Source organism: Anomalospiza imberbis, chromosome 5 (genome assembly GCF_031753505.1).
Source record: "Anomalospiza imberbis isolate Cuckoo-Finch-1a 21T00152 chromosome 5, ASM3175350v1, whole genome shotgun sequence".
NCBI classification, from domain to species: Eukaryota; Metazoa; Chordata; class Aves; order Passeriformes; family Viduidae; genus Anomalospiza; species Anomalospiza imberbis.
In genome coordinates this window covers 64,791,864-64,813,754 of record NC_089685.1, presented here as the reverse complement: position 1 = coordinate 64,813,754, position 21,891 = coordinate 64,791,864, and the positions used below count along the sequence as shown (strand labels likewise).

At 38.4% G+C, this 21,891-nt stretch overlaps 2 protein-coding genes across 6 annotated transcripts in view; one reads left to right on the top strand and one right to left on the bottom strand.

Annotated features, from left to right (window-relative positions):
- Positions 1–1,673: 1,673 nt before the first annotated feature.
- On the bottom strand, positions 1,674–12,000 carry DEPDC4 (DEP domain containing 4). Of its 4 annotated transcripts, none has more exons than XM_068191632.1 (9): positions 11,583–11,722; positions 10,206–10,629; positions 9,527–9,681; positions 8,811–8,928; positions 7,015–7,241; positions 6,042–6,184; positions 5,721–5,846; positions 4,423–4,501; positions 1,674–2,063 (listed from the first exon to the last, which is right to left on the bottom strand). In XM_068191632.1, the coding sequence occupies exons 1-9, from the start codon at positions 11,665–11,667 to the stop codon at positions 1,846–1,848; spliced, it is 1,575 nt and encodes a 524-aa protein (XP_068047733.1). In that variant the 5' UTR covers positions 11,668–11,722; the 3' UTR covers positions 1,674–1,845. The 4 variants fall into 4 exon arrangements, with proteins under 4 accessions (XP_068047733.1, XP_068047731.1, XP_068047732.1 ...); XM_068191630.1 differs by having other exon boundaries at positions 8,811–8,997; positions 11,583–11,720; XM_068191631.1 differs by having other exon boundaries at positions 8,811–8,997; positions 9,527–9,678; positions 11,583–11,719.
- Positions 12,001–12,301: 301 nt separating this feature from the next.
- Positions 12,302–21,891, top strand: part of SCYL2 (SCY1 like pseudokinase 2) — a 34,585-nt gene continuing 24,995 nt past the window's right edge. The window contains exons 1-3 of one of the 2 annotated variants that reach the window (XM_068191627.1): positions 12,302–12,454; positions 15,070–15,272; positions 19,188–19,345. In XM_068191627.1, coding sequence (XP_068047728.1) covers positions 12,439–12,454; positions 15,070–15,272; positions 19,188–19,345 — 377 coding nt within the window. In that variant the 5' untranslated portion in view covers positions 12,302–12,438. The remainder of the gene's footprint in view (positions 12,455–15,069; positions 15,273–19,187; positions 19,346–21,891) is intronic. The other variant, XM_068191629.1, reaches the window with a different exon arrangement.

Here is a 21,891-nt window from a genome sequence, read left to right as displayed (position 1 = left end):
GACAGAGAGAGATAGAAAGAGAGAGAGATTAGGAAAAAAAAAAAAACAACTAAAATATCTTTCTTCTACTGAACATCAGAAGCACTTAGTCAGGAAATACTTTCCTTTTTACAAGTCTCAATAACCTGCTTCTGTATATGCTCCCTCTTCTGGGAGAATGACCAAAACCCCACATAGAGCTAGAAAAAGAATGCATGGCCCTGTAGTATAGGAATTAGGGCATTCACCTCTGAAAGGGGAAACTTGGACATTTTTCCTTCTCTAGAAATTAATTATTTCACACTGGTGAGTCACACTTAAATAGCAAGTGCATAAACAGGGATTCATGGACAGAGGTTTCAACTATATTCCCTAATTTCTAATAGGGGCAGGTAATTTAAATAAGGCTACTTCAAATATGCAAGTTAACTAAGTGTACATGCAATAGGTTGTGTTGTTTATATCTTAGAGTGTAACTATTTCAATTTAAATACAAAACAGCACTTGTTTTAGGAATGCTTTGGTATCCTGGTGACTTGACTATGTTTGAAGCCTACAGGAGGATGGAGACACCTAAAGCAGCACACTTGTAACAAAAAAAATAAAAAATCATGCTTATAGTGGAGCTAGTCCAACACTGGGGCCAAGAAATTGATAGAGGAGTAGAGGATCTATCACACAGGGAAGAGGCTGAGCGTGCTGTGATTGTTTAGCCCTGAGAGTGCTTACAGGAGGGAGTGAAGAAGACTGAGCCAGACACTTCAGCAGTGCCAGTGAAAGGATAGGAGGCAGTGCAAAAAATTCTGCCTAAGTCTAAGGCAGTTTATTTTGATTGGTTTTTGTTTGTTTTTGTTTTGTTTTGTTTTTTCTTTTTGGTGTAGAGGTAGGGTTTGGTTGCTTGTTTTTAAATACTCTGATTCTGGTGAAAGTCTAGACCAGACTCACCCAAGAGGCTGTGGCATATCTGTTTTTGGAAATATTCTAAACTCAACTGGAAAAGTCCTTGAGCAGCCTGCACTAATAAAGTCGACTTCAGCCTGGGTGGTGAGACTAGACCAGAGGTCCCTTCCAATACCAGCTCTTTGAGTCTTTGTCCAATACATGCTAAATGTCTGTTGCAAGAATGAAAGAAGCAATGTAACCCCTATCACACTACACCACATATTTATTTATTACAAAAAAGGCTGAGATAGCATGAAAAAGAGGCGGCTTTGGAATGACCAAATTGTTGCCTTCCCTGTACCTTAAGGGAGCCTACAAAGAAACTTGGAGAGGGTTTCTTCAAAATGTAACTTTTTCCTTGAATTAGCAGCAGCTCAGTCTGCCAGAGTGAGTTAACAGTTGTAATTACTGACTGCAAGCATGCACAGCTCCTCGCCTAATAAATCATTCCTGCTGCAGATTCAAAACCCACTGATCTGCTTCCAACATTTTTTACACACTTTGTATACTTTTACAATACCCACAGAAGTCATAACCTACGGTTTAAGATGAGATTAAGTTATTATTAATTAAAGATAGAAAATATTAAAACCCCCTACTGATTATCAACCCAAGCATGGCTCAGAACATAGATGTGGCTCAGATAGAAAGCCATGGAGTTGTGGGACAGATAGAAAAAAAGTGCCAAACCCTGAACTCAAGGCAGCCCAAGCAGTGAGCTGTTATTACTTATTTACAAATAATTAAGGATATTTTGCTTAAAAGATTAATTAGATTTAATGCTTTTTAGCAGCATAGTAATTTTGATAGTTGTAGCTTCCTGAAACTGAAGATGTAAAGATGTAAGATAAAAACATTTTTATGAGAAATTTTAGTTCTCCTTCGCTCTTTTAAAAAAAGATTTAGAAAAGGCTGTATTGAAGTCTAACCATTTGGAGTACAAAATTTACATGTAGTTTTACAACCACTACAGTAGACAAAAGAATGGTATTTTTGGAGTTCTTTGATTAATTTCTTCTTTTGCTTTGAAGGAACAGTAGGGTCACTGTCCATCTCTTGAATCAGTGCTAGAAGATACTGATTGGTTTGTTGCTTTTGATCTTCATATTCTTTAGTTGTAATGCGCTGACAGAAGGTGAAGCCTTTGTAAGAAATCAAAAGTTCAGATTAAGTTTCATGCATCATGTAAAAGCCTTGTTAAAAAATATAATAAGAAACACTGGCATATTGATACTCCAGTTCAGATGTGGTTACATCTACAAGCAATGTGAAACATACAGCTCTCCATTGAGAATGGATAGAAATCAAAACATGAATTGTAAAAATAAAGTTGAAAAGCAGTGTTACAAGTACAGTATCTTAGAAGATTCTGTATTGCAAAACAGGCCTGCAAGACAAAGAACAAATACAGTTCTTAAACAGAAACCACAATGAAGAACATTACACAGTAAGAATGGCACCTTGCATTTGTCAGGATCCAAAGATTCCCTGTGAGTAAATCAGATCTGCAACAAGGCTCAGCACCTAACGCAAGTGAATAAATACTTTGGAGAAATAGTTTCCTCTAAACCACACTACAAAAATCAGGAACAAAATTTAGGAGCTTCTACGTGAGTAGACAGCTGAGCATGGTGTGGGCATCAGAGGCAGAGGTGATGCAAGAGAGATATTTAACTCAGCACAACTTAACTATAAAAAGGTTGTGAATCTCTGCAGTAAAGTACTGCCCTGCAAGGACTCAAGCCCCCTCACTGGGCAGGTAAGTTCTGGCCTGAGGAAGGACTGGCATACAGCTACTCCACAGACACTTTTTCTTCCTATACATATCAGAGAACAATTTGGTTGAACAAGTGTCAGTTGCCTAAAGGGGAAAGATTTCTTACTAATCCTTCTTTACAAACACCATCTGTAGGCTTCACACAGAGTAGTATTAACCTGAGCTGGCAGTTTTCACATGGTCCTGTCCTTCCCTTCTTCTAAAGTATGTTTGTCAAACATCAATACTTCTGTGGTTTAGTAGAATCAAATGAAGAAAAAAGACAGCTCCTTCAAAAGAGAAAGCTTAACAACTGACAAAGAGATTAACTCTTAAAACTTTGGCATGGATCTTTAGTTCTGTCATTTCAAGTGTTTTACTAGATTAAAACCAATTCTGGAGTTCCCTTGCTGGTTTTAGTCTTTTTTATTTCCAGCAGACTTAAGGATTACATTCCTGCAATTGACATATCCCTTTTCTTATCTGAGTCTCCCAGCCTTCCCTCCTGCTCCCACCTGGACTTAAGAAGTTCACCAACCAATGTTCAATAGCTCCTAGGAAAGATTTTGGAAAGAAAAGGGAAAATTACACCAGAATATGTGGCACACAGGAAAATAGGAATATGCCATGCCAGAGAGCTTACAATCTATTTCAACAAGTATGGAACTGTTTCAACAAGTAGATGGAATCTATATGCACTTATAGGTTGGAATCCCAAAACTTAGTAAGAAAAATGGAGCATGGGGTTTGCACTTCTGTTGTCTCTTCAGTGTGTCAATGGAGATCACATAGGTTCCGAGAATATTACAAAGCAGGCAGCTCTTTCCACTGTTGCTCATCTCTGTATTCTTTGGCTTGACAATGTGTGATTCTCAGAACAGTGAACCAGAAGGAATTTGGCCTCATTCCAGAACCCAACACAGATGGTAAGAGATTCTGTACCAAACTACTTCTCTGGCAGCTGCTGTATGAAATATACTATTACACAGCAAAATAACTCAGTGTAATTTGTTTCCTGAGTGATTTCTCTTCAGTGTTTAAACACACAATGCACTGACAATAGAGGAGTCAAAGAGGATAGAGTCAGAGAGAAATTCAATTATTTAAGCCAACCCTTTTAATCAGTATTGGCAGCGAGGCCAGACGGAATGTTAGCTCAAAAGAAATAAGCTGAAAAGCATTAACCCCACATACAGAAGGGTAGTGTAGCCTAAAAGGAAGGCACTTGACACTTGGTACATAAGTCCTAAGATCTTAATAAACTTCATGCTTACTCAGGAAAAGGGGAGAGTTCTTCAAAATACTGAACAGTCAAAACACTAAACAATCAAAGTCTGTGCTCAAGTCACCTATCAGAACCTTGAACTACTGAGTTCTGTGAGAATTTGTATTGTGTCTTGTGGCAAAAATAAAAGAATACTGTTCCTAAATACAAAAGTCCCATTAAATTCACAAACCAAATTAGAAGCAAATAACTTCAGGAAGCACATTTTGCACTACTAATTTTCCAGAAGCAATTATTTGGTTAAAAAAATATAACGTATCCAAAATAGATTATTAATAGAATCCTTATTCTCCAATATTCAGACCAGTTTTGCATATAATTTAATATTTAGTGCATTGACCACTATTCCCCATAATGCTTCACTTCTAACAAAGGAAAAGAAGTCTATGCACTTATAGTCAACTGATGATAAATCAGTTCTCATACAATTATTTATATAAAAATTTATCCCATCATCTACCTGAATTGATATCTGGGTCTTGCCCTTCTAGCAAACTCTGAAGTCTCCTACTTGTTAGTTCCAGAAGAGTCAAAGGAGCCTGAAAATAAAACCCAATAGAGAAAATATTACAAAAGCAATACTTCTGTATTTTGATACTCTAAAGCTTTCAAATAACCAATTTAAAAACACATAATTAAATGCAGAAGAATTTATGGCTACATTTATTTAGGTACACATTCAAAGTCTCTCACAGAATTGCACTAAAACACATAGTTTTACTAAGACGTATGTGTTTATTTCTGGTATTTCTGACCAAAGAAATAGGAAACAAGAAGTTCTAGATGCCATTTTCCATGGCAAAAACCGCAGTGCAAAACAAGCTGATTTCAGCTTTCACACAAGGCTCTCAATGGCAGCTGTCAGAGTGAACCATCGTCCACTCACTGCCACTCCTGCACAGTTCTGGCCCTAACTCCAGTGGGGAATCAAAGGCCCAACCCTCATGTCAGAACCCTTAACACAAATTTAGAAAGGGGGGGTTGGCTGTGTACTAACAAATACAAAACCCTCACTAACCACTTAATGCTTTCAAACTAAACTGGAGCTAATTAAAAAAAATAATTCTCCCATGTCGCAACCTGAAGTCAGAAGTGGAAATTTATGTGTTGTATAAAAATAAAAACCAGTATTTTACTGAAACCAAATTTCTGTGAAGCTTATTTTTATAGGGTATGGTAAAGTTTCATCTTTTCACATGTGACAATATAATGAAACATAGATTAAGGAGGTTATAAAAAGCCTGCATATTTATACAACTCATCAAGTTTAAGAGAAAGGCTACTAGCATTTTGTGGTTCTACTTGTTTTCTTCAATTTAGAAGTTAACATTCCAAAATACTGAAGGATCTTTTAGAGTTGTCAAAGCTATACACTGGGGTACGAGAGCATGCCATTTTTCTACCACTCAGAGTATGCCAGTGAACTTCTAAAGGAAAAAGACACTAAGATACCTAAGTATTTAGTAGGCATTCATTACCAACAAGGTGCCAAAATGACCCTATTAAAATTAGTAATATTTTAAATATTTTCCTAATACAAATCAAGCAAATAGAGAGGATATAATTTATAAAGGATTGCAAAGCTCTCAAAAATCTGTCCTATGTAGTCTGGGATAGCTTCTCACCCTTTTTAGCTGTACTATTAAACTGTAACAAATGGAACATTAAACACAGTTCCTCAGACTTGTCATACTCAAAGGCAATTCATGGCATTTAACATTTAAAATGACAAAGCCAATGATGTAAGGAGAATGATACCTTGAAGAGCTCAGAGTGATTGTCCATCAGAAACTGAGTCAGCAGCTCTGCCTGTGGTTTTGACAGTGTCCTGTTTTGTAAGATGAACTTTGTACAAGTCTTGATGATCACAAACCTGTTCTCAAACTAGAAAAAGTAGCACCCAGATTTGGCATTAGATAGACTTGCACTGTGCTAGCAAAGACTAAGTGCAACGGGATGCTATCAGTGGGAAACAGATCACATGGAAAGGCAGTAAACAGAATACTTCTAACAATACAAAAATTTTAGCTTTACTATGACAAATTGCTATTTTTCACATTAAGAAGAACAGATACTTACTTGTTTTTGCAATCTGTAACCCTCAGATTCTGATGCAATGGCTAGGAATGTAAGGAGCCTGTGAAGTTCTTCGCTAATATTCGGTGCTAATAATTTTAAATAAAGTTGTAATGCCTCCAGAGCTTGATCTGTTTTTCCTTTTTCTGCCGTGGAGTAAAACAGCATATCCTATGTTACTATTCATTTTCAGAGTTATGAATACTTATTTAAATCCCAATAATAATCCCAGTTTTGGGGGTGTTTCCTTCCAAACAAAATTTCATGTTGTTCCAGTTATTAAAGGATTCTTTTCTCAATCCACAAGATTTAATTTTGACTCCCCCACCAGGGGCAGGGTGGCAGCAGGCAGTGAGTGAGCAGCTTTGTAGTACTTAGTTGGCAGCTGGGGTTAAGGCACAACAACCCAATAGGGATGAAGTAGCAGCAACAAGGGCCATAGAGGTAGGATTAATCTTAAACTTGTATTTAAATGAAACCCTTCTGGTTTACTTGTATACATATGATGGGAGAGCTCTCAACAGTCCCTTTAATAATATTAAATAACTTCTATTAATAAAAAGAACCCTATGTCCATAACTTTAAAAATCTTATTCTGGTTAACATGAAAAACTTCATAGTAATGATTTTAGTTTTATGTAATTACTTAGTAGTAGTAATAAGGCAAATTCTGACTTGGGGTAAGTAACTTCCACAATTAGAGTAGTTATCTATTGAAAGTTACCCGCAGAGGTTGGTGGATCTCTATCCTTCCAGATTTTCAAAATTCAGTTGGACCAGGCCCTAAGCAAATTGATCTAACTTTGAAATTTGTCCTTGGCTCGAGTAGAGGTTCATAATAGCGATCTTGAGCATTCCAACCTAGAAAGTGCATCTGCAATGGCATTGCAAGTGGTGTCATAATTCAGTCAATTGATACTTAGTGACATCCTCTACACAGCTTTCATCCTTATGTTTTGTTCCAGGTTGCTCTTACCTATAAGTTCTATAATTCCTGAATGAATATCAAAATCCTGAATGGCAAGAAGAGAATCCTTCTTTTGACCGTAATACTTCATAATAACATCAAAAAGAATCTTCTTGTATGTATTCAGACTGCTGGGGTTGTTAGTGCTTTGAGGTAACTGCTGACTAGCCATCACTAGGAATTGGTCAGGAAAATACTCCAAGCATTCAATTGCAGCGTAGAGCCATCTGTCAAGCCTGTAGAAGGAAAAGGTCATTTTAGTGCTTGCCTTAAAATGCTCTACCTATTTTTATTTTCACAGATTCATGGAACATTCTGAGTCAGAAGGGACACACAAGGATCATTGCATCTAATTCTTAAGTAAACGGAATTGAATCTGTTACCTTGGTGTAATTAACACCATGCTCTAAACAACTGAACTATCTCAGGGTCCATTTAATCCTTTAAAGAAAACTAGACAGAAATAACCTTGCAGGTATAGTCACATATATGAACCACAACACTTAACTGGTATATTAAGCAGTTTGTGTAACTTATTTCACTACAGCTGTTCAAGAACCTGCTAAAAATGAGCAACTTCCATGTTTTTCCTATGCTACCTGAGATAAACCCAGATCAAAACAAGTATCATGCACTCATGCCAGACTGTCACTGACCCCAGGAATTCACCTAGTATTTCAAAACCAAACACCACCCCACCATCACTCCAACACACACATGGAGAACCCACCAGAGCTAACCAGGGAGAAAAAAACTGATCTCTATAGAAGGGAAAAAGACAGTTTGAAAAAGAGGAAAATAAAAGGTGGTTAAATTCCAGAGGACTACAGAAGCAGTTTATTATATATCCTACTATAAAGGCATGAGCTTTCACAAGCATCTATTGTCTCTGTATCTTAATTAAGGAAAGAAAATGTAACCTAGTTATGCACCTAAAATTCGGGTGCATAATTTATTCTTGAAAGAAGCCAGAAGATCGGAGAAAAGTCTCAACCATTTTGTACAGAAGGAATATAAAACCATAGATAAAAGTAATTGTTCATCTGTCCCACACATTTTTGATTCTGGATGTAAAATAATTTGATCTGAACCAATCACAAGTTGCAAATATTATTTAAGATCCACAGAATCTTATTTTTATCTTGGAGAACAGAAGCAAAGATTGTGAAACTGCAGATAAAAAGAGTATTAATTTGACAAAAATAGTCATTCCTAAGACATTCACAAGAGCCTTGACATATTCATTAGAAGTATATGCAAGATAGAAATCAGCCTAAGTACACTAAACAAGAACACTACAAAAGTAAGAGAAGATTTAAAGAAAAGAACACTGACAACATGCAGCCACTTTTATATTCTCATTATATAAGCATTATTCAGTGTTACAGCTGAGTTTCTCCTTTTCTCTTGTTAACAATAAGATGCCTTACTGACTTTCTATCTTCACACAACAGCCACTAGGAACCATGAAAAACAAACAAAAAGACTCAGAATAAAGTTTTCAAGTTCTGATGTCTGTTACAGAGACCTAAGAGTAAAGAACCTGGTCTAGAAACTAGGAGTGTTTACAACACTCAAGGTTAAAGTTGTCATGTTTACTTAAAATTCTCAAGTGTCCAACTCTAAACATACACTTTTTGTGAAATCACTTACCACTTCTGAAAAGAAGTCAATCACACTAATGCCACCTCTGTCTACAAGTACATAAACAAAATGATGTCTATTTGTTCACTTAACACAAATCTTTGATCAAGAGTAAAATAAAGCCTTTACTAACAAATTCATTTCATAGATATATAACTTACTCGGGCAAGTTTAAGCTACACGTAACCTCTCTGTCCAGGAAAGTATTTGAGATAATCATGTCTTCTTCTTTGCCAAAACTGTCTGATTTTGTCTTCACAGAAGACACCAAGATATCTTCTAGAATGGGAACATCAATTAACTGCAGCAGTCGTAGCAGAGCTTGCTGTTTCCAGACATCTTCTATTACTGATACCATAAACAAAACAAAAAACCCTCAGAAACAAGATCTTATGTAAAGAACTAACCTTTGCTTTTACTCACTAAAGAATCTTTTAAGTTTCAAAGAAAACACAGTAACAGCAAAGTGTGAAGTTGCTGTGTTGGGTAAGAAGGGATCAAAATAGGAATGCTAAAAAAAATGTCTCCCCCATCATATTAGGATTCCAAATAAACTACTCTAATTAGTAGAAGGAAAAATAAGACTAGTGAAAAGCAAAGGACACACAAAATAAAGATAGTCTTAATCTTAAGACTTACTTCCTTCTGAAGTTGTGTTTTCATAAATAGCACCATTATGCAAAAACATAACCCTGTTGTGTTTCCTTCTGCTTAGTTGCTACAAGCATTAACCTCTTTAACACTCATTTAGATATTTTGTCATTAGTGACAGGTTAAATTTAGGTCTTTGTGGAGCACTGTTTAACAGAAATGGGGCACTCACTCCAAGATACAGTGAAGAACAATCAAGTTTTAAAAAGAAAAATTCAATCCTCACCTCCTTTAGAAAGCAGGCAAGTTGGTTCGTTAACCATGATCTTTGGAGGTAAAGATGCATGAACATATATTGATTGAAGAAGCTCCTCAATCCTCTTTTTATCAGCTGCTTCCAATGCTAAGGGGTTTGAAAGTGTTGTGCCACACTTTGTTCTGCTTAGGGAGGGGAAAAAAAAAAGATGTATAACAAATACTATTAGAATATATTTGTTTTTCTGTTACTTACTAAATTGCTCTTAAATCAGAACTTTAGGGCTTCATTACCTCTGGAGTCTATCCTGTTACTAGAAGTCCTATCATCCACATCTGCTTTGTGGAAAGGGCAAGTATATTGATTCCAAATATTGTTTGCTAGTTCCACTTTGTTAACTGGCTTTCAATAACTAGCTCATTTGTGCTAAGTCTCAGATTTCAGCACAATTGATAGCAAAACCAAATTATTCTTAGGCTTATGCTACTGTGCCAGACTCTATTCCAAATAACAAATGGCAGATCAAAATACTTTACTCAAAAATACCTGGAAACATCTACAATTTAGACATGACATTTCTCAAAACTGGCACAGACTCTTCAGAAGTCTCCAACACCTGGTTTAGTCAGACACAACTTCATTTCAGGGTAACCCCCCTTAACTTTTTTTTTTAAAAAGAGAAAAATCAGAATAGTTCAGAATAACTTACTTGGAACATCGTTTTGTTTTCTGTTTGCAGATTTGCTCAGGAGATAAGCTTCCATCGTCCTTATTCTTTCTTGGAAGAGGATCAAGACTGCTATTTACAAATCTGTAGAGACTAGTGTCCGTGTCTTCAAATTCTGTTTCCTTCCCATTCTTGAATAAGTAAAGCCTGGCTCCAACTGGCTCAAACACTTTGTGATCCATCAATACTTGGCATACACGGACCCCCTTCAGCCGAGAAATATCATTGCAGCTTAGGTACATGCTTTGCATAAGATGGCTCAGTACCACATCAACAGCATTGGAGCCGGTGAAACAGTTTCTATACGTTTTCAGGTGCTGTCTACGTCTTTTGATTTCCACTTGATTGTGAAGGGCACGTATAATACTATTCCACAGCTGAGTTGCTTGAAAAGGACCATCACAGTCTGCAAAGTATTTATATGAAAGTTTTACAAATTTACAAAACTTTAATACTTAAAAAAATACACCGTGATTTTAGTTTTATATTTTTAAAAAAATATTCAGAAATCAGCTGAGTTTTACAAAGAAAGACAATATTTCATGACGCAGTCCTTGTAAGCTGACTCACACCCACTATGGTAGAGTCAAGAGAAGAGAACAAATATCCACTAAAAACAGGTGATGAAGGTTTTTTTTGTCACTGTTATGACCACACATTTTACAAATGCGGTACGTACGTACACATTAAATCATCAGAGGATCACAAATCAGCCAAGGCTTGCAGGAACCTCTGGGGTCTACCCGGTCCAACCTCCCTGCTCAAGCAAGGCCACCCAGAGCCGGTCGCCCAGAACCAGGTTCTGAGTATCTCCAGATGCCGAGATGTCCACACAGGATATCACAACCTTCTGGGTACCACTGAAGAGAGTCTGCCTCCATCGCCTTTGCACTCTCTCTTTAGATACTTGCAGACACACCCCCAAGCCTTCTCTTCTCCCGGCTGAGCAGCCCCAGCGCTCTCAGTCTCACTGAGGGAGGTGTTCCGAAGCCCCTAGTTTATGCGCACACATCGCGCAGACGACAGAAGAGTGTCTCTAGTGCACTAACCGCGCCTGCCTCCCGGTCGGAGCACGCAGCCCAGCTCACGCCCAGCCCTACCAGCGGCGTCTGCTGTAAGCTCAACTCCAGGGGTACGGCCGGAGGAAGCTCCTCTCCCCCTGTTCAGCTGCCGAGCCTCCCTAGCCCCGTTCTGCCCGCCGCCCCCTCCCGCGGCACCGGCAGCCGGGTGCCAACAAAAACAACGGGCAGGCGCCGGTCCCTCGCAGCCCGCTCAGCTCCGCTCCCCTCCCCGGCCCCTCCGACTCTGCGGGGGAAAAGCTGCTGCGACGGAGCGATGAGGATGACGCTCGTCGCCCACCTCGGCGGCGCCCGCTCCCCCGCCGCGGCTGCAACTCGCTCTGGCTGCGGATCCTCCTGAAGCGCGGAGTCAAATACCCCGCCATGGCCGCGGCCGGGCCGCTGGCGGAAGCCGGCGGAGCGCATCACTTCCCGCCCGCCACCCCCGGCCGCGCCCAGCGCCGCCCCTGCGGGTCGGAAGTGAGCCGAGCTCCGGCCGCCCCCACCCCGCCGCCGAGGCTGCCGCCGTCACTATGGAGTAGCCGCGGCAGGACGGGGTCTGAGCGAGAGACGGAGCCGGCGTGACAGGCGGCCCGCCGGGCCCACAGGGCGACGGGCAGCCGGGCGCTGCGCCGGCAGCTTCCCTCGGGCTCAGGTGAGAGGCCGCGGCCAGGGTCGACAGCGGCTGCCCGTGGCCTGGTGGCGCTGCGCGGGGCGGTAGGGCCGGCCGGCTCGGCGGGGGCCGCGGTTTCGGGTCCCGGGTGCTGAGGGCTGGAGGGGAAGGGCCGCCCCGGAGCCTCGATCACCGCGCGGGCAGGGCCGGGAGGGGACCGCCGAGCTGCCCGAGCCGGCGGATCGCGGTCCCCTGCCGCCTGTGGCCGCGGCCGCCGCCCGCCCCTCGGCGCGCTGCTCCCGGCTGCCCCGCGGAGCGGGGAGCGCAGGCACCGGCCCTGCGCAGCGGTGCGAGTCCGCTCTGGCTGTAAATAACAGTAAATACTTCGTCCGGGAGGACTGGCCCGCAGGAGGCTGACCGGGGTTTGTGCAGCGCACGGGCTGGGTTTCACCTGTCACCAGGCGACAGACAGAACCCTGCTCATGGATCTCGTTCCGTGAGGTTTTGGTGGGGATTCAGCTGAAGCTCAGTACCGAAATGGTGCATGAAAGTTAAGAAGGTGACGTGCGGCGAGGACAGCCTTGCACGGTGCTTCATTGCGTTTGACTCTCTCGATGTTTTTGTAACAAATGCAAAAGACTGGTTGTGCTTTAAAAATGTTGGAGTTTTGTCCTTTTGTTGGCTGTGACTCGGTTGTTCCAGCACTTCCTTCTGTGGACTGATCCGTGCTTGGGGCAGGTGGATAGGATGCGGTTGGATGGCACCAAGTAGCTGAGCGCCAGCCTGCTGGTCTTGGTTCCCAGACGGGGATCCCAGCTTGTTATCGTTCAGAATAGTGGTACTGTGTGTTGTACTGCTGTGCAGTGCGCACCCACAGCCATACATCAGGTGAAGCTACGAATTTGTTTGAGGATAAATTGCTGGATTTGCATTATGGTTTTTTTATGAGTGAGAGTTGAAAAATGGTGTACTGTCTTTGCTTTGGATTTCAACAGCCTGTATTTCAACATTTTGAATGTTTTGCCTCCTTTCTGAGTGCAGTGTTGGTGTTGCTTATTACCTTGCTAAGTGATTGTTCTCATCATGCTGCTGTATGATTGCTGACGTACATCAGCATAAAAACCATTACTGATTGTGAGGGGCATTCATGAAAAAGCGTATTGAACACTCAGAATTTTTTAGGATTAGTTCCAGGTTTCATGGACTCAGAATCAGTAGCATTAATATTACTCGTAAAATTCAAACAGGAAGAGTTCTTAAACATTTATTGTATGTCCTGTGTTGCTTGTCCAGACACTGTTATACTTCAGATTTTGCATTTCTCTCATTTATTACCTTTTAACTTGAAATGCAAATTTCATTGTGGGTGACTGACTTTATTGATACTTAGTTATTATATTTTTTTAAAAACTAGACCAGTCTTAACTGAACAAGCAAGTTTTCCTACAGTTAAGAACTAGACTTGTGTATTACAGATGTGGGATGTGGTTAACTTGTTATGATTTGTAGTATTAGAGGTACTATCCAAAACAGATATTTTTGGTGGGGCATGGATTTTCTAGGTACATCGTTCCTGTTGACATATATAGGTTTTTTACTGAAGTTGGTGATAGCAATTGTTTTTATGAAGCAAAATATACTATTTTAGCTTGCATTCAAATGTTGAGAATAGGATTTCTACAAATTTACAGTTAGGTGGATGTAAACTTTAAATCCCATCTGCTTATTGAGAAATAAGTTTCTTGGTACTGCTTGCTCAGAAGCTAAATTAAACAATAGTTTGCCTACTGTCAAGCTGGAGGGGAACAGGTTGGATGGGGTCTACCAGGCTTGAATTTTAAATTCTAGCACTATAGATACTGGAATGCTGTTGACATTCTCACCTGGTGGCTTTTACAGGCTACTCACTGCAGTAAGTCTGTCACCCACAGCAGAGGACACTTCTGATTTAATGAATACTACACCATTTTCCCACCAGCTCTGTAGAGAAGCTTCCTTTCAGATTTACAGAGAGGAATTTGAACATGCATGCACATGCATTTTTTTGTAATATTTCTGCAGTTAATTTTGCAAAGTGTTTTATTAGTTTTGAGAGTCCTAACAAGATGGTGTTGCATTGGTACTAAAGAAGATTTGATGGCTGGGAGTGAGCAAAACAATGGAAAAAGCATGAGATCTAAAACCAAGTAAATTAGATTTGGGATTATCTTAAACTCATTAGGATTGATTTTATAGTCTTTTAGCATATAGAGTTTGCCTAAAGAATATCTGCTGAATAAAATTGCTGAGAGCTGGAAATGCCTATAACTCCTTTTTAGAATAATCCATGATCCTTGTTTGTACCTATTTATCAGGTTAATGAAAAGTTTCTTTATACAGGGATATTAGCCAGTGTCTTCATAGGAGTTTGGTGTAGGGCTGCACAGTAAGGACTTGCATGTATTTTTCCAGATCATGAATCATAAAGTAAAATTAATTTCATGTAATAATTTTTTTTTGCTGTTTGTTTGCTGCTTTCATTCTTTCCTGTGTATACATTATCAGAGAAACAATTGTATAAATGGGACACTGGCTCCAGAACTTGTATCTGGCAGAATAGGCAAGTCAGATTTATTAAGAAAATATAGAGAACTCTGAAAGGCTGCACTACAGGGGAAGATGAAGTAAATTGGAAGCTGCCACTGTCTATTAGCTCTAAAACTTGAAAGGTGGTATGAGAAAAGCTTCCTTGAACAATTTTGGTAAAGCATAAAAAATGGTTTCTTTTTTTCCTTCCCCTTCACTTAATACTTAAGTTCATTAACAGCTGGATCATGTCAGCAGTCTGATGGGCAAAATACTGAATTTTGAGCTTGTATTTTGAAAAGCACTGTGTTGGAAAGAATATTTCTGTTTTTTACTTGCTGTCTGTATAATACACATCCATTATTTTGCTGGCCTGGGAATCTTAAGCAATCCTTTGCTTGAGACAAATGAGTAATTCTGTGAGCACTGGAATTAAGGTAGTCTGTTTTCCTTCAGATGTATTTCTCTTTTTGATGGATACTAATACACAGGATGTGAACCTTTCTTGTCGAGGGACAGTATATAAATCCTTTGCATTATTTGATTACAATTTTCAAGAAATGGTTGAATTGAGAGGACTGTGAAACCTTTGTTTTCTTGTCTTTATAAGATAAGCCATTGGTGCAAATTGAAACCATGGAGTCCATGCTGAACAAGCTGAAGAGCACTGTCACAAAGGTGACAGCTGATGTCACCAGTGCAGTCATGGGAAATCCCGTCACCAGGGAATTCGATGTCGGGCGACATATTGCCAGTGGAGGTAATGGTCTTGCTTGGAAGATATTTAATGGAACTAAAAAATCAACAAAACAGGTGAGTTATCACATAAAGACCTGTGTTTATAAACATTAGATGACAGATTGATTGGTAGCAGTTGGTAAGTGGCAGTTAAAGTCAGACTGGACAGACTCATGTTAAGGGTAGTGAAACGACACAAAGAACTCAGCACTGTTTAAGTACATTGTAAGTGATACTTGTTTTAAGCCTTTTGTTGGAGAAAGAAGTGGTTCTGCATTCATAGCATACAATTTGGAACCAAGATCAAGAATTCATCTGAGTTAAAAGTGACCTGACAAGAAGGAAGAAGTTTGCTTTACCATAGATTGGTTCCCCAGTTTGTTCAATTTGTTGCAGCTTGCCACTTTTTTTGGTAACAATTCTGGCTTTTTACAGTTTAAAATAACCATGAAGTATGTCATCATTTTTTGTCAGCAAATGACACTATAGTTTTTTGCTCAGCTACCATACAGAAATTGAGCAGTTAGAAAGGTTAAGTTAGAGATGCTGTAACAGGAAGGCATGGGATAGAGGGGGAGGTTGTGAAGGAAGTTAGTTATGCTTTCCATGTGCTGCTATCAGATCAGTATTGTTCCTTTTTAGTTTCCTTAAAGTATTAGGGTTTAGAGCACCAATACTCAAACTTCTGACTTACTTGAAGTCACATGTATAAATGAATATGGGACTGTGACTTCAGAAGAAGGTTTGCCAAAAACAGAGTTTAAGAATTGTTATTGCAGAAAATTATTTTGTTACACTGGAGAAATGTGAAAAGTCTTTTCAGATTCGGGGAGGAAATACAATTTTCAAAGTGTAAATAGAAGTGTTAATAAGTTACAGTCTTGAGGTAAAGGTAATAATAAGTGATGTGAAGTCATTGAGACAATGCATCAGCTTGCTGCACATGTACCAGAAAGAAATGGACACAAAGGAATGTCTTTGGAAAATGTTTATACCATCTGTTAGATCATAGGCAAATAACCATTATCAAATAGATACAAATATTACACAGAATAAATAATCTGCAAAGAATGTGTGATCTGATTCTGTGTTACAGAGTCTGAATAATGTTTAATCAGGTACTTTTGCCATGTTTTCATGCATTTTTTTAGCTGTTGCAGAGCTCTGTGCATTTTTTATTTACTGAATTTACCCAGCCTACCAGTTGATTTGGGCTTTTTTTGGTCTTACTCAGCTACACAAAGTGATAACATTGGAAGCATGGAAATTTTGATAGGTTTTATAAAATCTATGTTCCTAGCAAGCATTTGACCTGTAGCAGGTAAATCTTTAAGGTCTGGAGAGTTGTAGCAAGTTTTTCACTGTATAGTTGACAGAGTATATGTAACTAGGTTCCTGTCAAGCACGTTTTTCAAGCCTTCAATGGGTGTTCTGACCAACAGTTTTACAGAGTTTTAGTTCAGGTGCTCCATGTGGTCCTGCAGTATATCTGTAAACCCTGACTAACACCTGTGCAGTTGTATGCCATCATTAGTAATTGAAAATACAGCAGCAGTTGTACTGCCTGGAATTTTAGATGGCTGGTCATTTGACATGCAGTTACCATTCATTATTAGTATTACCAGTTAGGTAACATCATGTCAACATTCACTTTGTCATTGCAAAACAAATTGTGCAGCAATACAGCTTATGATGTGTTGTACTGCAGTGTATGTTCTTTAACATTCTTTTTTATTTCTCTCCCGTGTACCTTCTGAATGTTCTTCGGGCTGGCTGCATTTTCCAGGTGATAGCAGTCACTTTTGTGAAGTTGCACATATTTGCTATATTACAAGTGTGTAACCTGAAGCTATAAGTTTTTTTTTTGCAATGTGTATTGTAATCAGACAAGCAGGATGTAAGGGCTTAATTACCCCTGTTGTTGTCACTTTACCACAGCACAAGTAATAGTTCAGTTGTTTTATCTGGCTACAATGACTTAAATTTGGAGGTTTTAACATTACAGCAGTAGATCCCATCAGAAATCTTTGTTTTCAGGATTATTTTTGTTCCTATTTTGAGTCAGTGGGCAGTTACAAATATTCCATCTCTGGTGACAGTAGATATCTATAACTTTATTCTTCTTTTCCAAGTGCTGCCTGGTTCCTGCCTTACTCCTTTCCAGGATTTCTGAATGTTTATCTGTTATTCATTTTTAAATGTACCTTTTTTTTCTTGAGTACTGTTTAGGTGACTTAGTAACAACCTAACAGAATGTGAGGAAATTACTTACCTGTGCATATGTTTGTCTGGTGCTATTTCATAGCTGATCTGTTGTTGTTTGTTTGAAAGATTTATGAGTCACTCTGGTTATATATAGATGTATAATTTCACAGTATGTCTTTCAGCTCATCTTAGATTTATTAACTTAGACTTTATGCACTTATACTTTTTTTGGCACAATATAGCACTTGTCCTTCTGCTTAGAAAGTGCAATCATAAATAGATAGGCTAAGGTCACAAAGCACTTGTCAGCTGAGTTGTAAAGCTAGCAGAATTCAGAAGGTAAGTCCCAACAACAAGGCTACAGACAGTCAAGAGGGAGCTAATGGCCTTGAGTCGGCTGCTTAAGGATCTGAAATATAAGTTGTGTTCTCTTCTGCTGGGTGCAGGGAATTATGAGTGTAAACAAACCATGCAGGATTGTGGCAAGCACCAATAGCACTTACTTAGACCCATCACAAAATATTCAAACCATAGCTGATTTAAATAGTCACTTTCTGATTATTTTCACTTGTCATCAAACAAGTTTTTTCAAAAGTACAGTCTTAGTTTGAAATTTCGTTATTGGTCACGTACTGCTCCGTGTGTCTTCCATCCCCTGTCATTGCTCTTCTCTGTCTTGTGTTAATGTTTGATCCATCACACCTAAAAGCTGGAGCAAGGAGCCAATATGGATAGAGGCAGGAAAAGTGTACATAGCTGAGTTAGTTACAAGTATTCACCTGCCGAGGGCTTAATGAAAATACCTAAAAACCTAATTTTTGTGTATTGGGCTAAATTTCATATTTTGGATAGCCTATTTATAAAAGTTTATGGGGTTTTAATTAATTAATAATGAAGCTGTTCTGTGAGATTTTAATTAGAGTAATGGTTATAAAATGTGCAGTAAAAGAGCATCGAGTTCCTCTTGGGACTGCTAACTGTATTTTCATATTATTTTCTACTGCTTTCTAACCTTTGTTATTATTCATAATGCCGTTGAAGCAGCATATAAAAGTCTGTTTCATGATGAAAGTTTTTTCATTTCTTTTTCTCATCAGTTGATATGTTTGACAATAATGACTTCCCAGATGGTGATGTAATCTAATTTTTTATTTTACATCGACCTCTGTAATTTCAAATTTTCGTACAAATTTCTTAATTATCTCCTGCTCCAGTTGCAGAAGTTGGAGAGGATTTCTCTGTTTTTAACATTATTGTGACTTCTTTTTACACATCTTTAAGCATTACAAAATTCTTAATGTTTTATCACATGAATGGTCTGATCAGATTAATAGACGACTGTGACTGTTTTGTAAGATTGAACTGGTTTGGAGCAAAACACTGAGACAGGACCTGGTTTAATAAAGCAGCACTTAAGCAACACTTAATACTCAGAATATTTTAACTGTTCATAGTTGATATAAATGCTTTCATCTACTTAAAATCAAGCTGATTTCTGACTGTGGATCTGCTGCTTTTTCAGTGTTTAGGTAAGGTTATAGTTTATGCTTTACTATTTATACAGTAAAGGAGAATTAGTACCTTAATTCAAAATGTCAATTTCAGGGTTTATTTACAGTAAGCTCTCCCATGACTGGGACTAAGTAAGAAAAAGTCAGTTTCTTTGTTTGGTTATTGTATTGGTGGGATTGTACTGTTGATTCAACAAGCATTTGTATATAATTGTGTATAGACTTAGGTTTTGGCTGTGTTATATACTGAGTGAATTCTGTCGCTTATTTTCAGGAAGTGGCTGTTTTTGTCTTTGATAAGAAGCTAATAGACAAGTACCAAAAATTTGAAAAAGATCAGATTATTGATTCCTTAAAGCGAGGTGTTCAACAGCTAACTAGGCTTCGACACCCTAGACTACTTACTGTTCAACATCCATTAGAAGAGTCCAGGTAAGCTGTAGTAAAGTAGAGAACAGTTACTTTTAATCATTGTTTTGGTAGTGAATGTAAACTGTCTGGAACATTCAATACATACATCTGATGACATTCAGGTTTACTGTATTTATTCATATGACATGGTATTCACCATGTTCCCTCCCCACCACAGAATGCAGTTCGGGTGTGAATCAAATTAATAATCTGTTGCTTGATTTTAGTCCAGTTGCAGCTGTAAGGCTACACATGACCATTACAGCATGAAAATTTGGTGCTTTAATTAATTTTGCTTTTAAAGAACTCTCTTAAAATAGTTTTACTTATTCATACATTTTGTTCCATGTATGAGATGTATGTAGTACATGCGAGATTAGGGAATTTTGATACGTTGTTTGTGTTGTAGCTAAATATGTGTTGAAAAGGCCCTCAAGTGCCAATCCAGGGAGACAAAATTCAGCATGTTCTTCTAGTGCTTATTTGATTTATGAAAGGTTTCTCACTAGGAACAATAACTGGTTAGTCTTACAGATTTATTGTTCAGCTGTAGGGATAACAGCGCACTAAAAATCTAACAAAGAAAATCGAGGTTTCATGTTAAAATAGGAAGCTGATCCTGATATTACCAAAGATGATCGTGGAAGTTTTAGGGTTTTTTCCCCCTAAGAGGAAGGGGGTTGGACTAGATATTTCCAGAGGTGATTTCTAACTCCAGTCATTCTGTGATCCTAAATTGTAGCCTGATAAAGATTCATTATATAATGTCCTTCCTTTCTGTGTTGACTTTTTCCAAATGGTTTCTAGGAGCTGAGAATACTGTAGGAATGCTTCTTCATCTTTGCAATGCCTGCTTTGAGACAGGTTTATTGGATTAAATTGCACTTGCATATTCATATCTATCTTTCCTCCAGTGCTAAACACTTTTGACATTTACAGGGGCTCAAAGCTGTCATTGCACCTATGATCGAGAATGTCCCTTACAATGGCCTAAAGAAAATCAATTAGGTAGTTGAAGTCAGCTCTCAGCACGCTACAGCAGTAAATAAACTATTATGTGCTAAATGGCCTAGGGTCATCTCAAATTATAGTGCGTGCAAGTGAATCCCAGAGTATACCTCAGGCTTCTTCCTAAAATTGTCACAGTTTTCCAGTTGACTCAGCAACTTTTCCCCTGAACTTTGCCCTTCAGAAGAAAACATCAAGATTCATACCTTTAAGAAAGCTTTGGTCATGTTCTTGTGAAGCATTTAAGCATTTTGACTAAAAGCAACGGCGTAGTTACATCAGAGTTCTTGTTTGTGGGTTTTTAGTAATGCCTTACACTTTGCTTCTGCTGTTTTTGTTTCTGTACTCAGCACACTCAGCTGCTGGTAGAAACACCAGAAGCACAAAACCCGTATATTTGCATGCTGTGCCAGAAACAGATGTAACAGTTTTTGTAGAAGATAAATAAAATAAAACTTCATGTAGAATATATGTGTGTGTAACCTTGTGCAAGCATGCTGTAAGATTGCTTTAGGATTTCAGGTCTTTCCAGAGTGCTTATTCTTGAAGAAATCTCTCATGGGCCTCTAGCTAGACTGTACCTGATCTTTTTTTTTTTCTTCATTTTTCCTTCTTTTGTGCTTCCCCAAAGTAAGGGACAGTTGTAATGAACTGCTTGCAGGTCACACATTATATTCCTCTTTATGATGCACATAGATACTTGATGCACCTGGAGGGCTGAAGTAGATATGGAAAGAAAGGCCATACCTTTCTGACCCTAGTGTGTAGATAGTTTTTCCACTATTAATCGAATGTTTCTACTACAAATTATTGGTATCCAACATAGTTATATTTAATATAAATGTACACAATACATATAATGATGTAAAAGTGCTTAACATGCATTTATATGAGTAACTCCTTATTTATACTAAATATTTAATATGAGTATGTTTATTTACAAATGGTCTTGAATTCCATTAACAGCACTGGAAAGCATTTTTAATTTATATTTAGCTTGTTATTGAAGAAAATGATAAAAAACCCTAATTGTGGGTTAACTCATAATATCATTCCTACCCTTTAAAAATAGTAGTAGTGTGAATTGTCCCTTATAATTTACTAGACATTGCATTTTTTACACTGTTTCCCTGTAGAAAGCCTATGTATTTTTAGCTGTCACTTTTTATTTTGAAAATGTTTTTATCTTATTACTCTGAATTTCATGTTGATATTATTCAGGAAACTGTTAAGGCAGCTGCCCTGTATGGCAGACATCACCTTTTGCAATATTCTTCTATTTAATTAGATTTACTGCATCCCTCCAATACTGTGGCTTGGGCCCTTTTTTTAATTACCTCCTAAAGTGAAAAATTAACAGCCATCTTTTTATTCCCTCAAAACAGCAGTAATCAGAGAGTTTGTTATGAAAATCACGGAATAACTGTTCCCTAGGTATTTTCATCTGTGCCTTAACCATAACTAAATGGATGAGCTCTGTGGTAAAGTTGAAGTCAGACTGAAAAGAAAGTACTTTGTCTTTCTATGTTCTCATTTTGACTTGTGTTTATAACAGAAAC